Genomic DNA, 16,250 nt, shown 5'->3' with positions numbered 1-16,250 from the left:
AGGCCTCTCTATAAATAGTCCAGTGAATAATTATCTAAAGAGAATAATTAATTGATAAGTATATGAGTACCTGCCATGTGTCCAGTACAGGCCCAAGTGCTCCTGGAATACAGAGGAGGTAAAATACAAATGTCCACCAGGAGATGACAGTGGAGCTAGGGCAGTGAGACTAACTCACCAAACAATTATGGAGAAATCCAAAAACAGTGGATATTTAAGTGCACTAAACTTGTATATTTATAGTCTGGACTTGGCTGGGAAGCGGAATCACATGTGGGGTTCATTACAATTGTAGATAACAGTCCTATCCCAGACCTGGAAATCTGCAGTTGAACAGACTTCCTAGGTAATGCTAAAGCACAGTTTATATTGAGAACCACCAGGACAGCTAATGATAAATAAAGCTTCCCGTGATGCAAAGCAACATTTATCAACAGAAAGAAAAATCAAGTACTCCAAGGGAAGGTTTATGGATTCCCAAAGAAGGCCCTGAAACTAGGCTGCTAGCTCCATGCAGGCTCTTCTTGCTTTGTTCACAGCTGTATCTCCAGCACCTACAACAGTGCTTGTCACATGTAGGTGCTCAATAAACGTTTGTTGAATAGATTCATGAATGAGTCGTTGAAGGTCAGACCCCATACGATTTTGTTTTAATTTGTATTTTTTGTAAAGACAGTGTCTCACCATGTTGCCCAGGCTAAACTCGAATTCCTGGGCTCAAGCAGTTCTCCCACCTCAGCCTCCTGAGTAGCTGGGACTACAGGCACACGCCACCACACCTGGCCCAACAGATCTTTAAGAGATCCTCCATCTCACCCTCCCCTTCCCTCTCACCCACATAATGCCCTATATGGCCTATGACTGCTTGACTCAGTTGTAAAAATAATTACCACAAAATATCACTCATATCTGAAGAATCAAAAGGACATAAAAGATGGAAACAGGCATCAATGGTGGGTAACCACAGTACAGTAGAACAAGCCCTGAACTTGGAGTCTGAAAAGCCAGGTCACATGCACTACTTCTCAGCTCTGCGGCTGGAGACAAATCATTCAACTTCACAATTTTAGCAACTGTCATAAATTGTCGTTAACACAGTAATGATAATTAGCCCAATACAAAAAGGTTGAAGCCTTACTGTGACCCAGACACATGTATTATATAATATTTACTCCTCAAAAACCACCCTATGAGGAAACTGAGACATGGAGAACTTCAAGTGATATATCCAAGTTCATACAATTAGTAAAATCAGAATGAAAAACCAAGCTGACTCTAGAGCCCATGTTCCGAATCAACATACTATATTTTCTCTATAGAACAAGTAATTATCATTTCCTTAGGTGTTTGCTGCCCGGGTTAAGAAAGCCAAAGGCATTTACTGGCCATTTATTAAATCCAAAGTAGACAGGACTCAGCAATTTTGGCTACTTCTTAAAGGGTCACAGTCACTAGGGCAGTGGGAGCTGGGGGAAGGGCAGTAACACCACTGTGATATATGGCTATACATTTATATTTGCAAAACCCTGTTTTGTATTATCTCTACTTAGTCTATTACTCAAAACCTACTAATCTGTGAGACAGGAAGAGTATGTAATATCGTTATACCATTTTACAGACGAGACGCTAGCTCAGGGAAGTTAGGAGGCCAGGCATCATCACACAGCACATTATCTATTGAATGGGCATAAAATTCCTCAAATCCAAGCCTCTGGCCTCTACTCCGCTGGGTGCCCATCTGGATGATTGGTCAGTGTAGTTGCCAACCCAATATGAAAAGGACCGACCAGTTTGCCTACAGGGGAGAGTAATTTGCTCATCTCTCCTGAGAGTGGACTCTCTCATCACACCCAGTGAGCAGGCTCCACAGTGTGCAGGATGGATTTGGCCAGGAGCCCTGGATGCTGGTGCTCTTGTGGGGGAGGCAGGGGGTGGAGGGGTGCAGCGACAGACTCCTAGCTAGGAAGCTTATACCTGCCTCTTCAGATGGTTGAGAGCAGAGCTTCCTGGAAATAGCCAATTGGCTCTCACCAGGCCATTTCCATTCCCAAAGTCTCAGGAGCTCCTCTCAAGCATTTAAAAGTCACTTGCTTTTGTTGATGCCATTTTCAGCCAGCAACCTCTGGTGACCATGGTCTCATGCATTCCAAACAATACACATTTATTAAACTGCTGCCTGTTTTTCCTTCTCTCCTTACAGATTAATCCAGAATACCAAAAACCTGGTATACATTGAGCCTGGAGCATTTACAAATCTTCCCCGGCTAAAATACCTGTAAGAAATTTGGCTTTTTAAGCAACTGGGGAGGGGAAGATGCACATCTGATGAAAATTAAAACAGTAAAAATGTTGGGATGATTTTTTTTAATAACATACGTAGCACTATTTGCATGTTCCTCCTCAGCCTTGTAATTTAAATTTAATCAGCATTTCTTGTCGGCCACCATGCTGGGTGCTTCCACATATGTGCAATGACTTCCAACATTTTCTCTGTCCCAGACACCTGAAAAGAATAGCACCCTTTGCAGTCATTTTCAAAGTTGATGGCAGGAATGGAGGACAGGGGGGGCCACGACACTTTAAAAAGGATAAATCAGAATCTCTAAGGTGAGCAGAGAGTAGGTGAAAGTGAAAAAGACAATTCTGATTTGACTGCCATCACTGGTTGAAAATTACCAATCTCGTTTATCTCCTTTGTTCATTCATTCATTAAATAAAAACATTTTAAGTACTGCCTTGAGGTAGACACTGTGCCTTATAAACTAAATAATTATTTTCTATTTCCCTTTAAATCTTACTAAGTCTATCATTTGGCATTATAAATTGAGTACCGGTACCACTGCAGCCCGACAGTCATTGCCCTGCCAGCAATACCAAAACTCGTGAAATTTGATCCAATCTGTAAATCTGTTACTATGGATCTGATCATATATGAAGTCATCCCTATTCCCACAGAAAAATTTAAATCCTTCTAACACAGATATCCCCTCTCTCTTCTTTCTGATAAATTAGATTTCATAAACTCCCCAGGGAATGCAAAGTTCACCCCCACCACCACCACCACCACCCCACAGAAAAAAAGAAACAGAGCAAGAGGGAAGGGACACCTTCTCTTTGGCGTTCCATGTCATCAGTTTTGCTCCAAGGCCTCCTACAGGCACTGCTACTGGAGATGATGTAGCTCCTTCGGCAACTCTAACCCTGGGCAATTCCAAACTCAGGTGTTTTGCTTTTCCAAACCTCCAAGGAATCTACAGGGCACTAAAGTATACTGCAGCATCAACAACTTTGGTAAAACATAAGAAAATCCCAAAACCAAATTGGACCACTGCAGCCCTATATTATCTAAGAATCATTGTCTTTATTAAATAGCATTTTTATCCAAAACTGTGATATTTCCCCGACCCAAGTGTTACTACCCAACCAGGTTCATTGCCCGCTGCTCAAGAGGAAGCCAATACACTGAGACAGCAGGGTTTACACAGAGAAAAGATTTAATATCGCAGGCACCATCTCCCTGAAAATTTGGGAAAAAGGGTTTTTAAAGACAGTTTGGAGGGAAAAAGCCTAGGTAATTGGGTCTGCCAATTGGCTGGGTTTAGGGCAGAACCATAGGGGTGTAGAAATTGTCTCCTTTGCTGGGTCAATTCTTGAGTGGGGGTTGCAATACCAATTGAGTCCGTTCCTCAGTAGGGGCCACTGATCTGGGTGGGTCATCTGTTCCACCAGAATTCTGGGCCTGACAGATATCTCAAAAAACTAGCCCTGATGATTAGAGATGTTGAGCATTTTTTTATATGTTTGTTAGCCCCATAATATGCTGAAATTAAAAAAAAAAAATTTAAAAATAAAAAAAAAAACTAGCCCTAGGTTTCACAAGGGTAATGTTACATATGGGGAAAGTTAAGAATCTTTATCACTATCAGCTATGGGACTCCTGAGTAGCAATTATAGGAAAGTAAACAAGGGGACAGTGGCTAGCCATTATCATTATTTTTAGCTATGGTTGTGCCTTTGCAGAGTTTAGACCCTTACCACAGTTCTCACCTTGCACCCAGTTATTAATCTGTAAAGGGCAGTTTCACAAGTACACACTGCAGCCTAAGCCTGCCCTGCTATCCCTAGCCACAGACAAGGCACAGATTCAGCATAATCTGGGGTTGCAGGAAAAGAAGAGAAACAGAGAAAGCTAGAAGAGAAACTGGCTCTGTTTCATTGTCGCCAAGGTAACAGGCAGCTCATATCGGTTGTCCAGAGCCCATGACTGGTAAATTTAAAACTCAGTTGGGGGAAATCCAGATGCCTGGACTCTGAAGGACCCCATTCTTGTAATAAAATATTCTTCAATTTCACCTATCATTTAAGCCTCTCTTCTCTTTGGGGGTTAAATAAAATGTGGAAGAAAAGAAGAGGAACCTTGAGTAGCTCCAAACACCAAAAGAATGTTTAATAATTTCAATGAGATACAAGGAAGAACTTTCTGAATTGCAAGGCAGCTAAATAAAAGAAGATTTTTAATAATGAGGGATATGGATTTCTCCCATAAGATTAATCTTCCTGAAGTGTCTGAGTTAAAACCTGCTCCAAAATAAAGGGATGCTTTCTAGATCTGTCAAAAGCGTGGAATAAACTAATTATCAAAAGGGAAGGGAATGCAATTGATTTAATAGGAAAAGATGGGTTGGAAATATAAATTTTAAAAACCTGAAAGTTTGATGGCAGCCTCTAGATCTCTAAATAAGAGTCATTAGAACAACTTCCCCAATAACATTAGAGGCTTTTAAGTTCCAACAATCTTCATCAGCTAAAAGTGTGACAAATAAAACCAAATTCAGTATTTTTTAATTTAATGTGAAAGTAGAATTTTCAAAGTGCCTTTCTACTCCCTTTTTATCTTTATACCTTAATGACAATCACTTTTACCCACTCTCTGCCCACATCACCACCATGGCCCAAATCTCAGAAGCATCTGTAACACAGGCATCCAAAAGCTTCCAGATGTTACGAAGATCTTCTCCTCTGAATTTAATTTCATTCTGTAAGTACCAGGCTGATTGCTATGCATAACAGTTTCCTATTTACAGCTAAAATTTGGAAAGTAAATATTTCTCATTTCTTTCCTCAAGGGAAATTTGTGATAACTTACACATAACCACCATACCGGGAAATGCTTTTCAAGGGATGAATAACGAATCCATAACACTGTGAGTAAGCTCCCAGATTCACATTCTACCATGCAGCCTCCTGCTATTCCCACTTCTAGCTTGAGATGAGCTCTTTCTCGTGTTTTACCACATTCCTCACTCAGCGGTGACATTCTTCTCGACTTAAAATGCCAAGAGTGGGAGGAGTTGTGTGGGATCACAGCTGGGCCATAGGTTTACAGAATAACCAACCAACCAATTCAATTTAAAATTAATCAAATGAACCCTAAGGATCTTCAGTGACCGAATTTCAAACTGATGGAGTTGTACAATGCATTTATGGCATGCTCTGAGGCTGGGAAGGCACAGTCTGGAGGGGAATGGCAGCCCTAGTTAAAACAGAGTACAGAAATTTCGAGATTTCAACTGAGAAGAGTTTGGAAGGATATACTCCAAGTAGGGAGAGCAGTTGATCAATGGACCTTGCTCTCTCCCTCTGATTTCTCACCTTCCCTTGGGTCCCTCTCACTTTCTTTCTGAAGCAACACCATCTGTGTCCATTCTCTCTATCCCTTAATACTTAAAAATAGTGTCTTTTTATTTAACAGTCACTCATCAGGCTACCAGGCTCACCAGCCCTGTCCCTTTCATAGTGTTTCCTAAAACTATTCAAAGTATGGTCCATGAACCAGCACCTTCAGCCCCTTTAGAGAGCTGATTAGAAATGCAAAGTCTCAGGCCTACCCCAGACCTACTGACTCAGAATATGCATCTTCACAAGATTCAAGTGATTCACATCTATATTAAAGTTTAAGTGGCACTATACTAAAATAACCCATTCTCTTCACAGTACACCTGCCTGACTTCCTTCACTGCCATCTGTCTTCATGTGGGGCACCCTCCTTTGTCCACCATTCAGAAGCAGTATCCTGTCTCATTGCTTTACACCTGAAGCCCAGTGACCCTTATTCAGTTCTGTTCCCCACATCCATATCCCTCTTGTTCTTTCTGCTTTGGTTACAGCCCAGGGCAAAATTGTGATGAGGCAATAAGTGAGCTCACCCTTAAAGAAAAAAAGAGAATGGATTGGAATGACTCTGAAATGGAGAGATAGATGTGAAGCAAGAGAAGAGACAATCTCAGAGGACTCTCTTTTATATCAATGGATTCTAAAAATTGGTATTAATTGTACACTGCATTTGTATAGTACTTTCACTTTTTGTAGGTATAATTTTAGATGTGTCATCATGTTAGAAAGCTGTGATCATGTAGCTCCAGCTCAGGGTATTGCAATCAAAAGAATACAGAGAAGCAACCAAAAATAATTTCAAAATAACTCAAATTCTTTACTTGCAACTCTTGAATGCTGGGAAGGAGACTCTGTTGATCCTAGAACTACTTCTCAACAGTCTCTATTCCTGCCACTTCCCTCACACATCGTGGCTCTGCCAACTGTGTATGAAGTGATTTCAACTCACCATTGCATAATGGATCTGGACCTACTCATTCATCATGTCCCCTGTCAGAAACAGAAACAAACTCTGAGTGAGGAGGTGCCATATACCTTAGGATTTGAGGTCTTCCCATGTCTATACTGAGACTACAAAAGACATTTATGATAAGATTCAGATCCTTAAGCAGCTCATAATCTCAATGAGGGGAAAAACATGAAATAATGAAAGAATAATTCAAGCCAGTAGATATTTACTATGAAAGTGTGTGGTACAGAGAAATAAGATCTCAGAGAAGTCCTTGGGCTGCAGAAGTCAGAGAAGGCTGCGTAGTGGAGCTGAAACTTGAATTGGACCTCACAGAATCAGTAACATTGATATGGGTAAATGTGATAATAGCAGCTAATATTTATACAGCACTTACTACATGCCTACACTGTTTTAAGTACATTTTAAAACTCATTTAAGTCTCACAGAAACCTCATGAGGTGGGGACTGTCAGCCCCGCTGTTAGATGAGGACAAAAAGGCACTGAGAGGTTAAGTATCTACCCAAGCCCAAGATGTGGACCCAGGCATTCTGGCTTCAGAGGCAGGTTCTTAACCATCATGCGGTACCACATACAGAGACAAGGGGAGCAAGTAATCCAACTGAGGAGGCAGCAGGAACACAAGTATGACCATGGACAGGAGAACAGGCTAACTACTGGGGAGAAACATCTGTTTAAGGAGTGGGAAATAAGTTTAGATAACTGCTGGGGTGGCGGGGACACTGGATTGCAGGGCCTCAAGTGCCAGGATAAGGGGGTAGGCTTGGAGGAAACTATGAAAAAAGTAATATGAAGAAACTACCCAATAGTGTATCCTTTATTCAAAGATCACAAATATCCAAGACTCCCTTTGATTTTGACCTAAATCTAAAAATAATCTGGGACCAATTGGTACTCCTCCCAGGCAAATGTGATGGGAATACCATAAAGTAGGAATGAAAAGGCAGAAGACATGAAAGAGGATCAAGAAGAAAACGAATGTTGGAATAACCCACAGGGAACTAGGAGTTCATAAGAATTGGCCACCCCACCAGACTCAAGGAGTAACCAAGATGCCTTTTCACATATCACATTGCAGCGTGTGTGCACAGAACTTCACGGTATTCTTATGACAGGGCCACTGACTTACATTGGTTATGATTTTAGGAGGAACAGTGCATGCCGGCAGGGTATAATTGCCCCGCCTCTCAAGTTAATTAGGACTGCAGATCTGTCTCTCCCAGAGAGCCTGTGGGGCACTGTGCTTCCAACCCCTTCCTCACTCTTGGCCCTTCATCTGGAAGGGGAATGATTAGTCATTTGCTTGGCGCTTGTTCTCAGCTGAATGGGCCCTTCTGTAAGTAAAGGATCATGCAGAGCACCCCGCTGGAAAAAGGGTATTACGCTTAAAGAGGAAAGCTTTATTTTCTCAGCTATAAAGTTCAACTCCCTAATTAGAATATAATGAAAGCAAGCCTTCTCTTTTCATTATTAGTGGTATTTGAGATTTTGCTTTTTGTGGAACCTGTCTGGCCCTCCCCCTACCCAAATCTTTACCAACTGTGAGCTCATTTAATGAAAACCAAACACTTCACTTGATGCTGGAAAAGCTCAGTGGGGCTAATGCTAAAACTATGCATTATACTCTTATGTCCCTTTAGAGTCACTTTGGCTTTTTATTAAATCTCAAGAGGCAACCTTGAAATGTCCCTCTGAGTGAGCAGGATTTAGCTGCACCACTTTAAAATATTCTAGATGACTGGTCACACCAGTCTCAAAAAGGAGACAGCCTCGGTTCACATCTGAACTCCACAAAGAGAAGGAAAGGTCATGGCAATTAATTTTCTAAGACTCTACAGAGAAGGGATATTTGGAAAAGCATGACAAGATTCCAGGCTGCACCCAGACAAGCCACAGTAGAGATATGCTGGGCACTGAAATAGAAAGCCTGGCTTTTCGTCCTGGCTCTGCATCTGACCAGCCGAGCAGCCTTAGTCAAGTCCTGCCACCTCAACATACCTCCATTTCTGTCCATTCAGTGAGATTATTGGTATCTCCTTGTGTGAATCCAATCACATTCTGTCAACTATGTAATTATCACAATTACAATTAATTACAGTTAAAAGCTAATATTTAGCAACCCAGAGCAAGCCAGTTGTCTTAGACCATCTTGAAAACATCATATTTGATCATCTCCTTTAAAACATTTTTTTATTTTGAAATTTTTAACTGACAAATGGAGTCACTTTCCATTTATCTTTTCTCTGACAAATGGAAAGAACAGTATGACGAACACCCCTATACACCTTACCTAGATTCACCAACTATTAACAGTTTGCCACACCCACTCCACCTCTATATATGTAAGTATATACAACATATTGCCCTTTTGCAAAACCACCCAAAAGAGGGTTATAGACATCATGACATTTCATCCCTAAATACTTGAGCATGAATCTCCCCAAAATAGGGACATTCTACATAAGTACAACACTACTACACCTAAGAGAAACAACATGAATTTAATGGCATCATCTAACCTACAGTCCATAATCAAATGGAAATGACTTTTATAGATTTTTTAAACTAAGAATGCGAGTTTATGCACTGTATTTTTGCTGTGTCCCTTAGTCCTCCCAATCTCATTTCCCACACTTCCCCCCATCCTTCAAATTGTCCCCCTTCCTTCCTCTGTTCTGTATGACACTGAATCCTCTGAGAAACTCAAACCAGTTGTTTGGATTCATCTAACTGTATTGCTATGACTAGATTCAGGTCAAATATTTCTACCAGAATACTGTGAAGGGGATGTTGTATCTCTCCCACTGTATTAAACTAGGCAGTACATTATGTCTCACCATCCGACAACTTGGCTGCTTGGTTAAGGTGGTGACTGCCAGAGCTCTTTATTGTAAGAGCACATTTTTCCATTTGTCATTGATAAGTAAACAATGGTGGGATACTTTGAGTTTGTGTAATTATTCAGTTGGCCAACAACCTTTCATCCAATGGTTTTAGCCTCCATTGATTATTCAGTTATTAACAAAGGGAGTTACAAAATAGTAGTTTTTACATACTATCATTCCTCTACATTTATTAGCCAACACTCTTCTGTAAAGAAGAGGCTAACTTTTTTCTCTTTTCCTCTCTCTTGCTCTGTCTCTTATTAAGTATCATGATGGAATGTGGATTTTTTCAAAAATTGTATTCAATACATTAGAATCCATTACTATCATCATTCTTCTTGATGCCTATCACCCTTTTCACTATCACATATGGTAAAGTCATAGAAGTTGACATGAATTTAATGGAGGTGGAGGGAAACATGAAAACTCAGTGCTGCTGAATGGCAGGAGGCACAGACACATTAGGGAAAGGGATCCCTTGCTATAGAGACTGTGAGTCCCTGGAAAGGGGGGGCGGGTACCTTGATGTACATTCAAAACTAGGATTATGGCAGCACATAGTAGTAACCAGGAGACAGTTATCCATACAACCACTGCCAGAGCATCCACTGGAAAAGCATCTTCATACATGAGGAATTATTCAGATACAAAAGGACTTCAGCAAAGTGTCACACAGGGAAGAAATTGTTGAATTTAGGATGCCCTTCTTTAGGATGCTGTTTGTATAGTCATTGGATAAAAATTTGCTCGCAGATATACCACCAAAGGGCGTATTTTCTAAAACAGTATGCTTTGCCCTTTAGCAGTGGAGCCATTTTTTGAGACCCTGAGGATCTGTAAACATAAATTAATCTCTCTTCTTTGAAATCATCCAGAAATCAAGTGATCCAAGAAGGAACTGTGGCAGAATGTCCAATACTGTTAATATGACCCCAGAAATGCTTTTGGAGCCCCAGAAATATTTAGAGGTCATTATAAGGCAGCATTTGGAATTAGAGTATCATCTATGATTAGTATCTAAAGCCCAAGTCTTATTTTGAACAAAAAGGTGCCAATCTCTCTGTTTGATTCACAATTGCTGATATTTGAGTAGAGAACCTAGACAATGCTTTAAAGTTAGGTACAGCTATTGTAATAGAGGAGTTGGGGGAGATCTTTGTTTCTGTGCCCATGACAGAATTCTCAAAGCAAAGCAAAGGAAGCCTTCCTCATTTAATTCTGACACCACAATGATTTGGGGAAAAAAATTATCTGAAGTGACTCTCCAGATGTTTTTAAAGGGCATTAAAATCATTGTGCAGGCCTGACAGCGTGAGGCCTCTCACTCGCATTTGTAATTTCTCCAAAGTAAGAAAGCCACTCTTTTAATCAAAACAAAGCAGCACATTCTACTGTGTGCGACTCGTAAAAACAGAGACAAGAGCAACTGAAACAGCGAGCTGTGTTTTTTGGAAAGTTGGGACAACAGCACTGAGGCTATTAAAAAAAAAAAAAGATATGAAAACTGTTTATATGCAAAAATGTCCATGATGCTAGCACAGACCAAAGGTGGTTGAGAGCCCTCAAAGAGTGAGTACATTTGGGGTAGCCCAGGCCACTGACCTGCTCTGCCCAGAAACAGAAAGGCCCCTACCTAGTAGAGGAGTTCGACAATTCAGTTAAACAGGATGCCTGCCTTTAATAGAAATCCTGTCCAGAGCATGAACAGGGAGATACCTTCCCTTTGTTCTAAAGGTCAGAAGACTGGAGACTACTGAAAAATGTAATAATAATAATAGGACCAACATATTTAGCATTTATTATATTCCAGAGCCTATTTATATGTGCTTAAGATATGTCTATCCTTTTAATCCTCGTAATAGCTTCATGAGGTCGATCCTATTATTTTATTTTCAGATTAGGAAACTGAGGCACAGAAAGGTTAAGTAACTTCCCCAGAGTAATTCAGGTTGTAAGCAGCAGAGCTGAAATTCAAGCCCAGGCAGTTGGGCTCAATGCTTGCAGACTTAACCGTGAGGCTGCACTTAGAGCAATGGCATTGTGAGCCCAACAGAAAAGTATAATATCCTAACATGCATCAAAACAAGGATCAGGGCAGCACATAGCTATGGTGGGTAATGGGTATTGAGACAACTGCCGGCAGCTTGGCTTTGCTAAAAGCAGAGGAGTGGCTACTTTTTCTTGAACCACTGCACATATAGTTCCATCACTTAGAAGGTAGAGGAGCAATAAGGGGACTAGACTCTGGACTCAATTCTGAGCAACAGAACATCTGATGTACTGTGGAAATGATGAGAATTGCACCAACCTATGAGACATTCTAGGGGACAATGGTTCCCAAACTGGCATGCCCAAGGCTCACTGCGAGAGTTAACAAGCTCCCACATGTTCCTGGATGGCACTACTAGTTTCTGACTCAGTTGTTCTGCAGTGCACCTGATCAGTAGGTCTGAGTCTGCATTTTTGACAAGCAACTCCAGGTGATTCTGACTCAGTGAATAGAGGAGAATGCTTTGACAAATGCTGGCCTAGACTCTAAGAAATCAAATTTAAGGAAGATTAAAGAAGGGTATGATTCTTTCACCTCAAAGAGATTGCTGTAAAGGAATTCAACCCTTACAGTGGCAGGAGACTGCCAAAGAATAATATTCTAGATGCAAAATAAAAAAAGAATTCCCATGGGATTGAGCTGCTAAGGAGGCCACAAAGGTGTGTATAATTATGCAAGACAATAGCTATAAACCATGTAGCTGTTCTCTCAGATTCTACAATATAAAAGAGTAACAAAAAATATTGAAAAATAGCATCCAATAATCCAATATAAAACATTGTTAAGAGCTAGCGTATGAAGCTATAAACTCTGGAGAATCCCAGAAGAAAGCGAGTGAGAGCAGGGGACGCCAAAGAAGCCTCGCTCCCACGGAAGGGCAAAGCTACTGCTTCACCCAGACTATTGGCTGAGCCCCTGCTGGGTACCAGGCATGCTGCGAGGCCTCAGGGGTTTTAAGAAATAAATTAGGTAGCTCGTCTGCTCTCTTTGAACTCAATCTAATTTGAGGAAACTTTAAGAATTATTTTATAATCTCTAATTTATATTTTCTGAATTTCAGAGTTCAAATATTATACTTCAACATGAATCCCACCTTTACTTATATGCTGGTTTGTCTCAGGTGTGCTCTAGATGGATGGAAAGAGACCATACACACACACACCCACACATCCACGCACACAGAGTTCATATATACTGTAGATATTACACACATGCACACACATCACAAGGTAAAGTTCAATGTTCACTTTATTGAACAAAGGCTAGAGAAACCCTGCAAACAACAGCCAACTAGAGTAGGAAAAGGTGAAGCATGTGTCTGAACCGTTTCTCAAGTCACTGCCTCCAGCTGTCCCTGGCCATGCAGCTGCCAGAAACCCTGTAGAGGGAAGCTAGGGTCTTGGCAGGTACAAGGAGACTAATTTTGCATCACACCACAGCCCCTTTTCACTTGAGTCTTTCATCGTTGTTGACAAAGAACTTATCCCAATATTTCCATTTAAGACAGTGGCTTTCAAACTTGTTTGGCTATGACTTATAGTAAGATATTCATCTTACACAGACTCATTTGGTCATCCAGTTCATTTAACACATAATAAGTGTAATACTCCCAGGTGCCAGGCACTGTTCTCGATGCAGGGATTCCACAATAAACAAAACAGTTTAAAATCCTTGTTTCCATGATGCTCATGTTCTGCTGGAAGACGTAGACAATAAACAAGTGGAACATAATTGTGAGTAAGATGGTGATAAAGCAATGGGAAAAACAAACCAGGGAGGCAGAGAGGAAATGTTAGGGGATGGGAGGTTGACATTTTGAATAGGGCAGCCAGGAACAGCCACGCGGAGAACATGACATGGAGCACAGCCCTGCAGGAAGAGGGCGGGTGGGCCATGAGGATACCAGGAGAAAGAAAAGTAAATCAACCAGCAAAATTGATGTGCTGGAAGAGCCCCAGGTAAAATGTGTTCTGGTCCCATTTTGCCAATTGTGGGCTTTAGACAAGTCCCTTTCTCTCTCTCTGAGCCTATTTCCTTCCTTGCAAAATGAAGGGGTGCTGCTTGATCCTCCCTAGGCTCCTTTGTGGCTCTAATGTTACCTAGTATGTTTCTAAAGAGCCTCCTATGTCCTATTCTGGGTAGAAGTATATATGTGTTGTGTTTATGTATATGTGTATATACATAATATGTGTGTATTTATATGTATATATATGCACCACATAAAAATAGGACATTTCATAAAAATTAATACCCCAATTACTTGCAACATACTATAATACTTTCCATTTGTTCTATTGTGCTCTATTTCACTTTTTAAAATGCTGGTTGCTCCCAACTAAATTGATTTTGCTGTCCACAGACACCGAAATCTTCTTGGCCATGGAGCCAAATTTGTCATCAGCAAAACCACATACTCATCCAAGGGGGAAAAAAGCTAACTCAGTACTTGAGACTTCCTTTGCCCTCAGCTTTCAACATCCCAGGAAGCCCATATGCTCACACAGGCCTGCAGAACCCAGGAAAGGCTTACGTGTTAGACAGCTCTGGCCTCAACTCCCAGCTATGCCGCTGCTTTCCTTTGACCTTAAGCAAGTTACAGAACAACACTGAGGCTTGGGTTTCTTATTAGTATAATGGACATGGTTATGAGGATTAAATCATAAAATATACATGGAATGGCTGGTGAAGTATCTGGCACTCAATAAACACTTAATAAATTGGTGGTGGTGGTGACGGTAGAGGTAGAAGCAGACTAGGGTAAAAAGAACAGCTTGATTCACCCAGGCCCTCAGAATCTAAAATGATAGAGAAACAGCTAGATACTATGAATGCCAGTAACGATCTTAGTAATGAAAGTCCCAAGAGGAAGAAAGTATGCTTCCAAACTGTATTTCCTTCAGTTCTTTCCCATTCCTAAACCCCCTCTCCTCTCTCCTTTAGCAAACTATATGGAAATGGATTCGAAGAAGTACAAAGTCACGCCTTCAATGGGACGACACTGATTTCACTGTAAGTAGTTGCTTATTTCCCTAGCTCATGAATAAAAATGAAATATTGCACTGGCTACCAAATCACATTCAATCTTCAGCAACTAACTCAGGGCAAAAATAAACTTTCAAGTGGCTAGTGCTCAGTGTTTCATGCATGTTACTAGGCAACTGGCTGGCTAGAAACCCCAGAGCACCCTGATTTCAAAGACAGATGTAGCCTCAATACATTGAAGTTGACAGTTTGCTGAAATATTCAACACCCTACTCTATGCCTCCTCCGTCTCACAGCCTCCTGCCCTAGCCGCCTCACTCAGGTTGATGGTGTGTTAGAGGCAGCACAATTTCAGAAAGAAATTCTTCCCCCAGCCCCACTACAGAGAAATTGGGTAACACCATTTACCAGCCGAAGCAGCCACAATGGACCCACTCAGTCCCATCTTCCTGATGCTAGGGGGGAAGGAAACTCATTTTCCACAAGGTGAGGGGGCTTTGTGCTTTCACCACACCCTACCCTAGTCCCCAGTGTTAACAGCCTTTAACTCAAGGGTAACATCCCTACCGTTTCCTTCATTGTTCTCAACCTCTCTTTCTTTCTATGGCTCCTCTTCTAAAACAGTGACACATTCACTAAGCTTGTGAGGCTGGAGACGTTCAAACCATAACAAGTACAGGGTAAGGTGACGATCACCCTACAGTTGTGCATAGTAAAAACTAACAGCACATGAAAAGCACACCGAACACCAAAATCAAGGAAAATAAACCAACAAAAAGGCTGTTAAAATAAGTATGTTGTATAAATCATGATCTACACCAGTGCTTCTCAAACTTTAACACACATAAGAACCTTCAGATTGTTAAAACACAGATTCCTAGGCCTCTCCCCCAGAAGTTTTGATTCAATAGGTCTAGGCAGGGCCTGAGAATTCGCAGTTTTAACAAGTTCCAGGAGATGCTGATGCTGCTAGTCTGAAGTTGAGTAGCACAATTCTGTATGACATGCTATTTATTTTTAACTATAGATATTTAATCAAAGATCCTATTACATTGATACCATGCTATATAATTTGGTAGCTAAGAGAATTGGCCTAAGAGTCACTGACTGGGACTTAAATTCCAAACCCACTATTTATTACCTTGTATGACCTTGAGCAAGTTACTTAACCTTTCTAATGTCCTCATTTGTAAACTGGAGCTGCTAATAGGCTTGTTTTAAAGATACCCTCACCAAATGAAAAGGTATATTTTTTGCATCCTTGAGTATTATACTTGATACAGTGTCTGGTACATAGTAGGTTCTCATTTATTAGGTATTGATTATATAATTATTTATGAGTAAATGAATAATTAAGATTATATTTTTATGTGCTCAGCACAGGATCTGGCACATACCAGGTGCTCAAGAAATGGTGGCTTTTAAAAAGTTGTCCTTCCTACTATGGAGTGAATTTACCCTCATTTTCTTGTTGACTTGATGACTTAATGAGAGGTTCATTAACAAGAACCTTTGAGTTAATGGAGGGTTCACTCTGGCCAATTGAATCTGTTTCTGCCAAACTTAAATCAGAGGCTTTATATCCTCTCCTGGCACAGCACTCCCAGACACCTCAGGCCATTATTCACTCAGCAAGTGTTTCCCAAGCATCAGCTGTGTGTGAAGGAACATGCTATATTCTTAGGGGAA

The 16,250-nt window shown here is 40.9% G+C and overlaps 1 protein-coding gene across 1 annotated transcript in view; it reads left to right on the top strand.

The window, feature by feature from the left end:
* Positions 1–16,250, top strand: part of LHCGR (luteinizing hormone/choriogonadotropin receptor) — a 53,772-nt gene that overhangs the window by 20,242 nt on the left and 17,280 nt on the right. The window contains exons 4-7 of the mRNA XM_045548866.1: positions 2,201–2,275; positions 4,964–5,038; positions 5,127–5,204; positions 14,520–14,588. Coding sequence (XP_045404822.1) covers positions 2,201–2,275; positions 4,964–5,038; positions 5,127–5,204; positions 14,520–14,588 — 297 coding nt within the window. The remainder of the gene's footprint in view (positions 1–2,200; positions 2,276–4,963; positions 5,039–5,126; positions 5,205–14,519; positions 14,589–16,250) is intronic.

The sequence above is a fragment of the Lemur catta genome, chromosome 4, assembly GCF_020740605.2.
Source record: "Lemur catta isolate mLemCat1 chromosome 4, mLemCat1.pri, whole genome shotgun sequence".
Lineage (NCBI taxonomy): Eukaryota > Metazoa > Chordata > Mammalia > Primates > Lemuridae > Lemur > Lemur catta.
The sequence above is the reverse complement of the archived record's forward strand: the minus strand, read 5'-3'. Positions and strand labels throughout refer to the sequence as shown.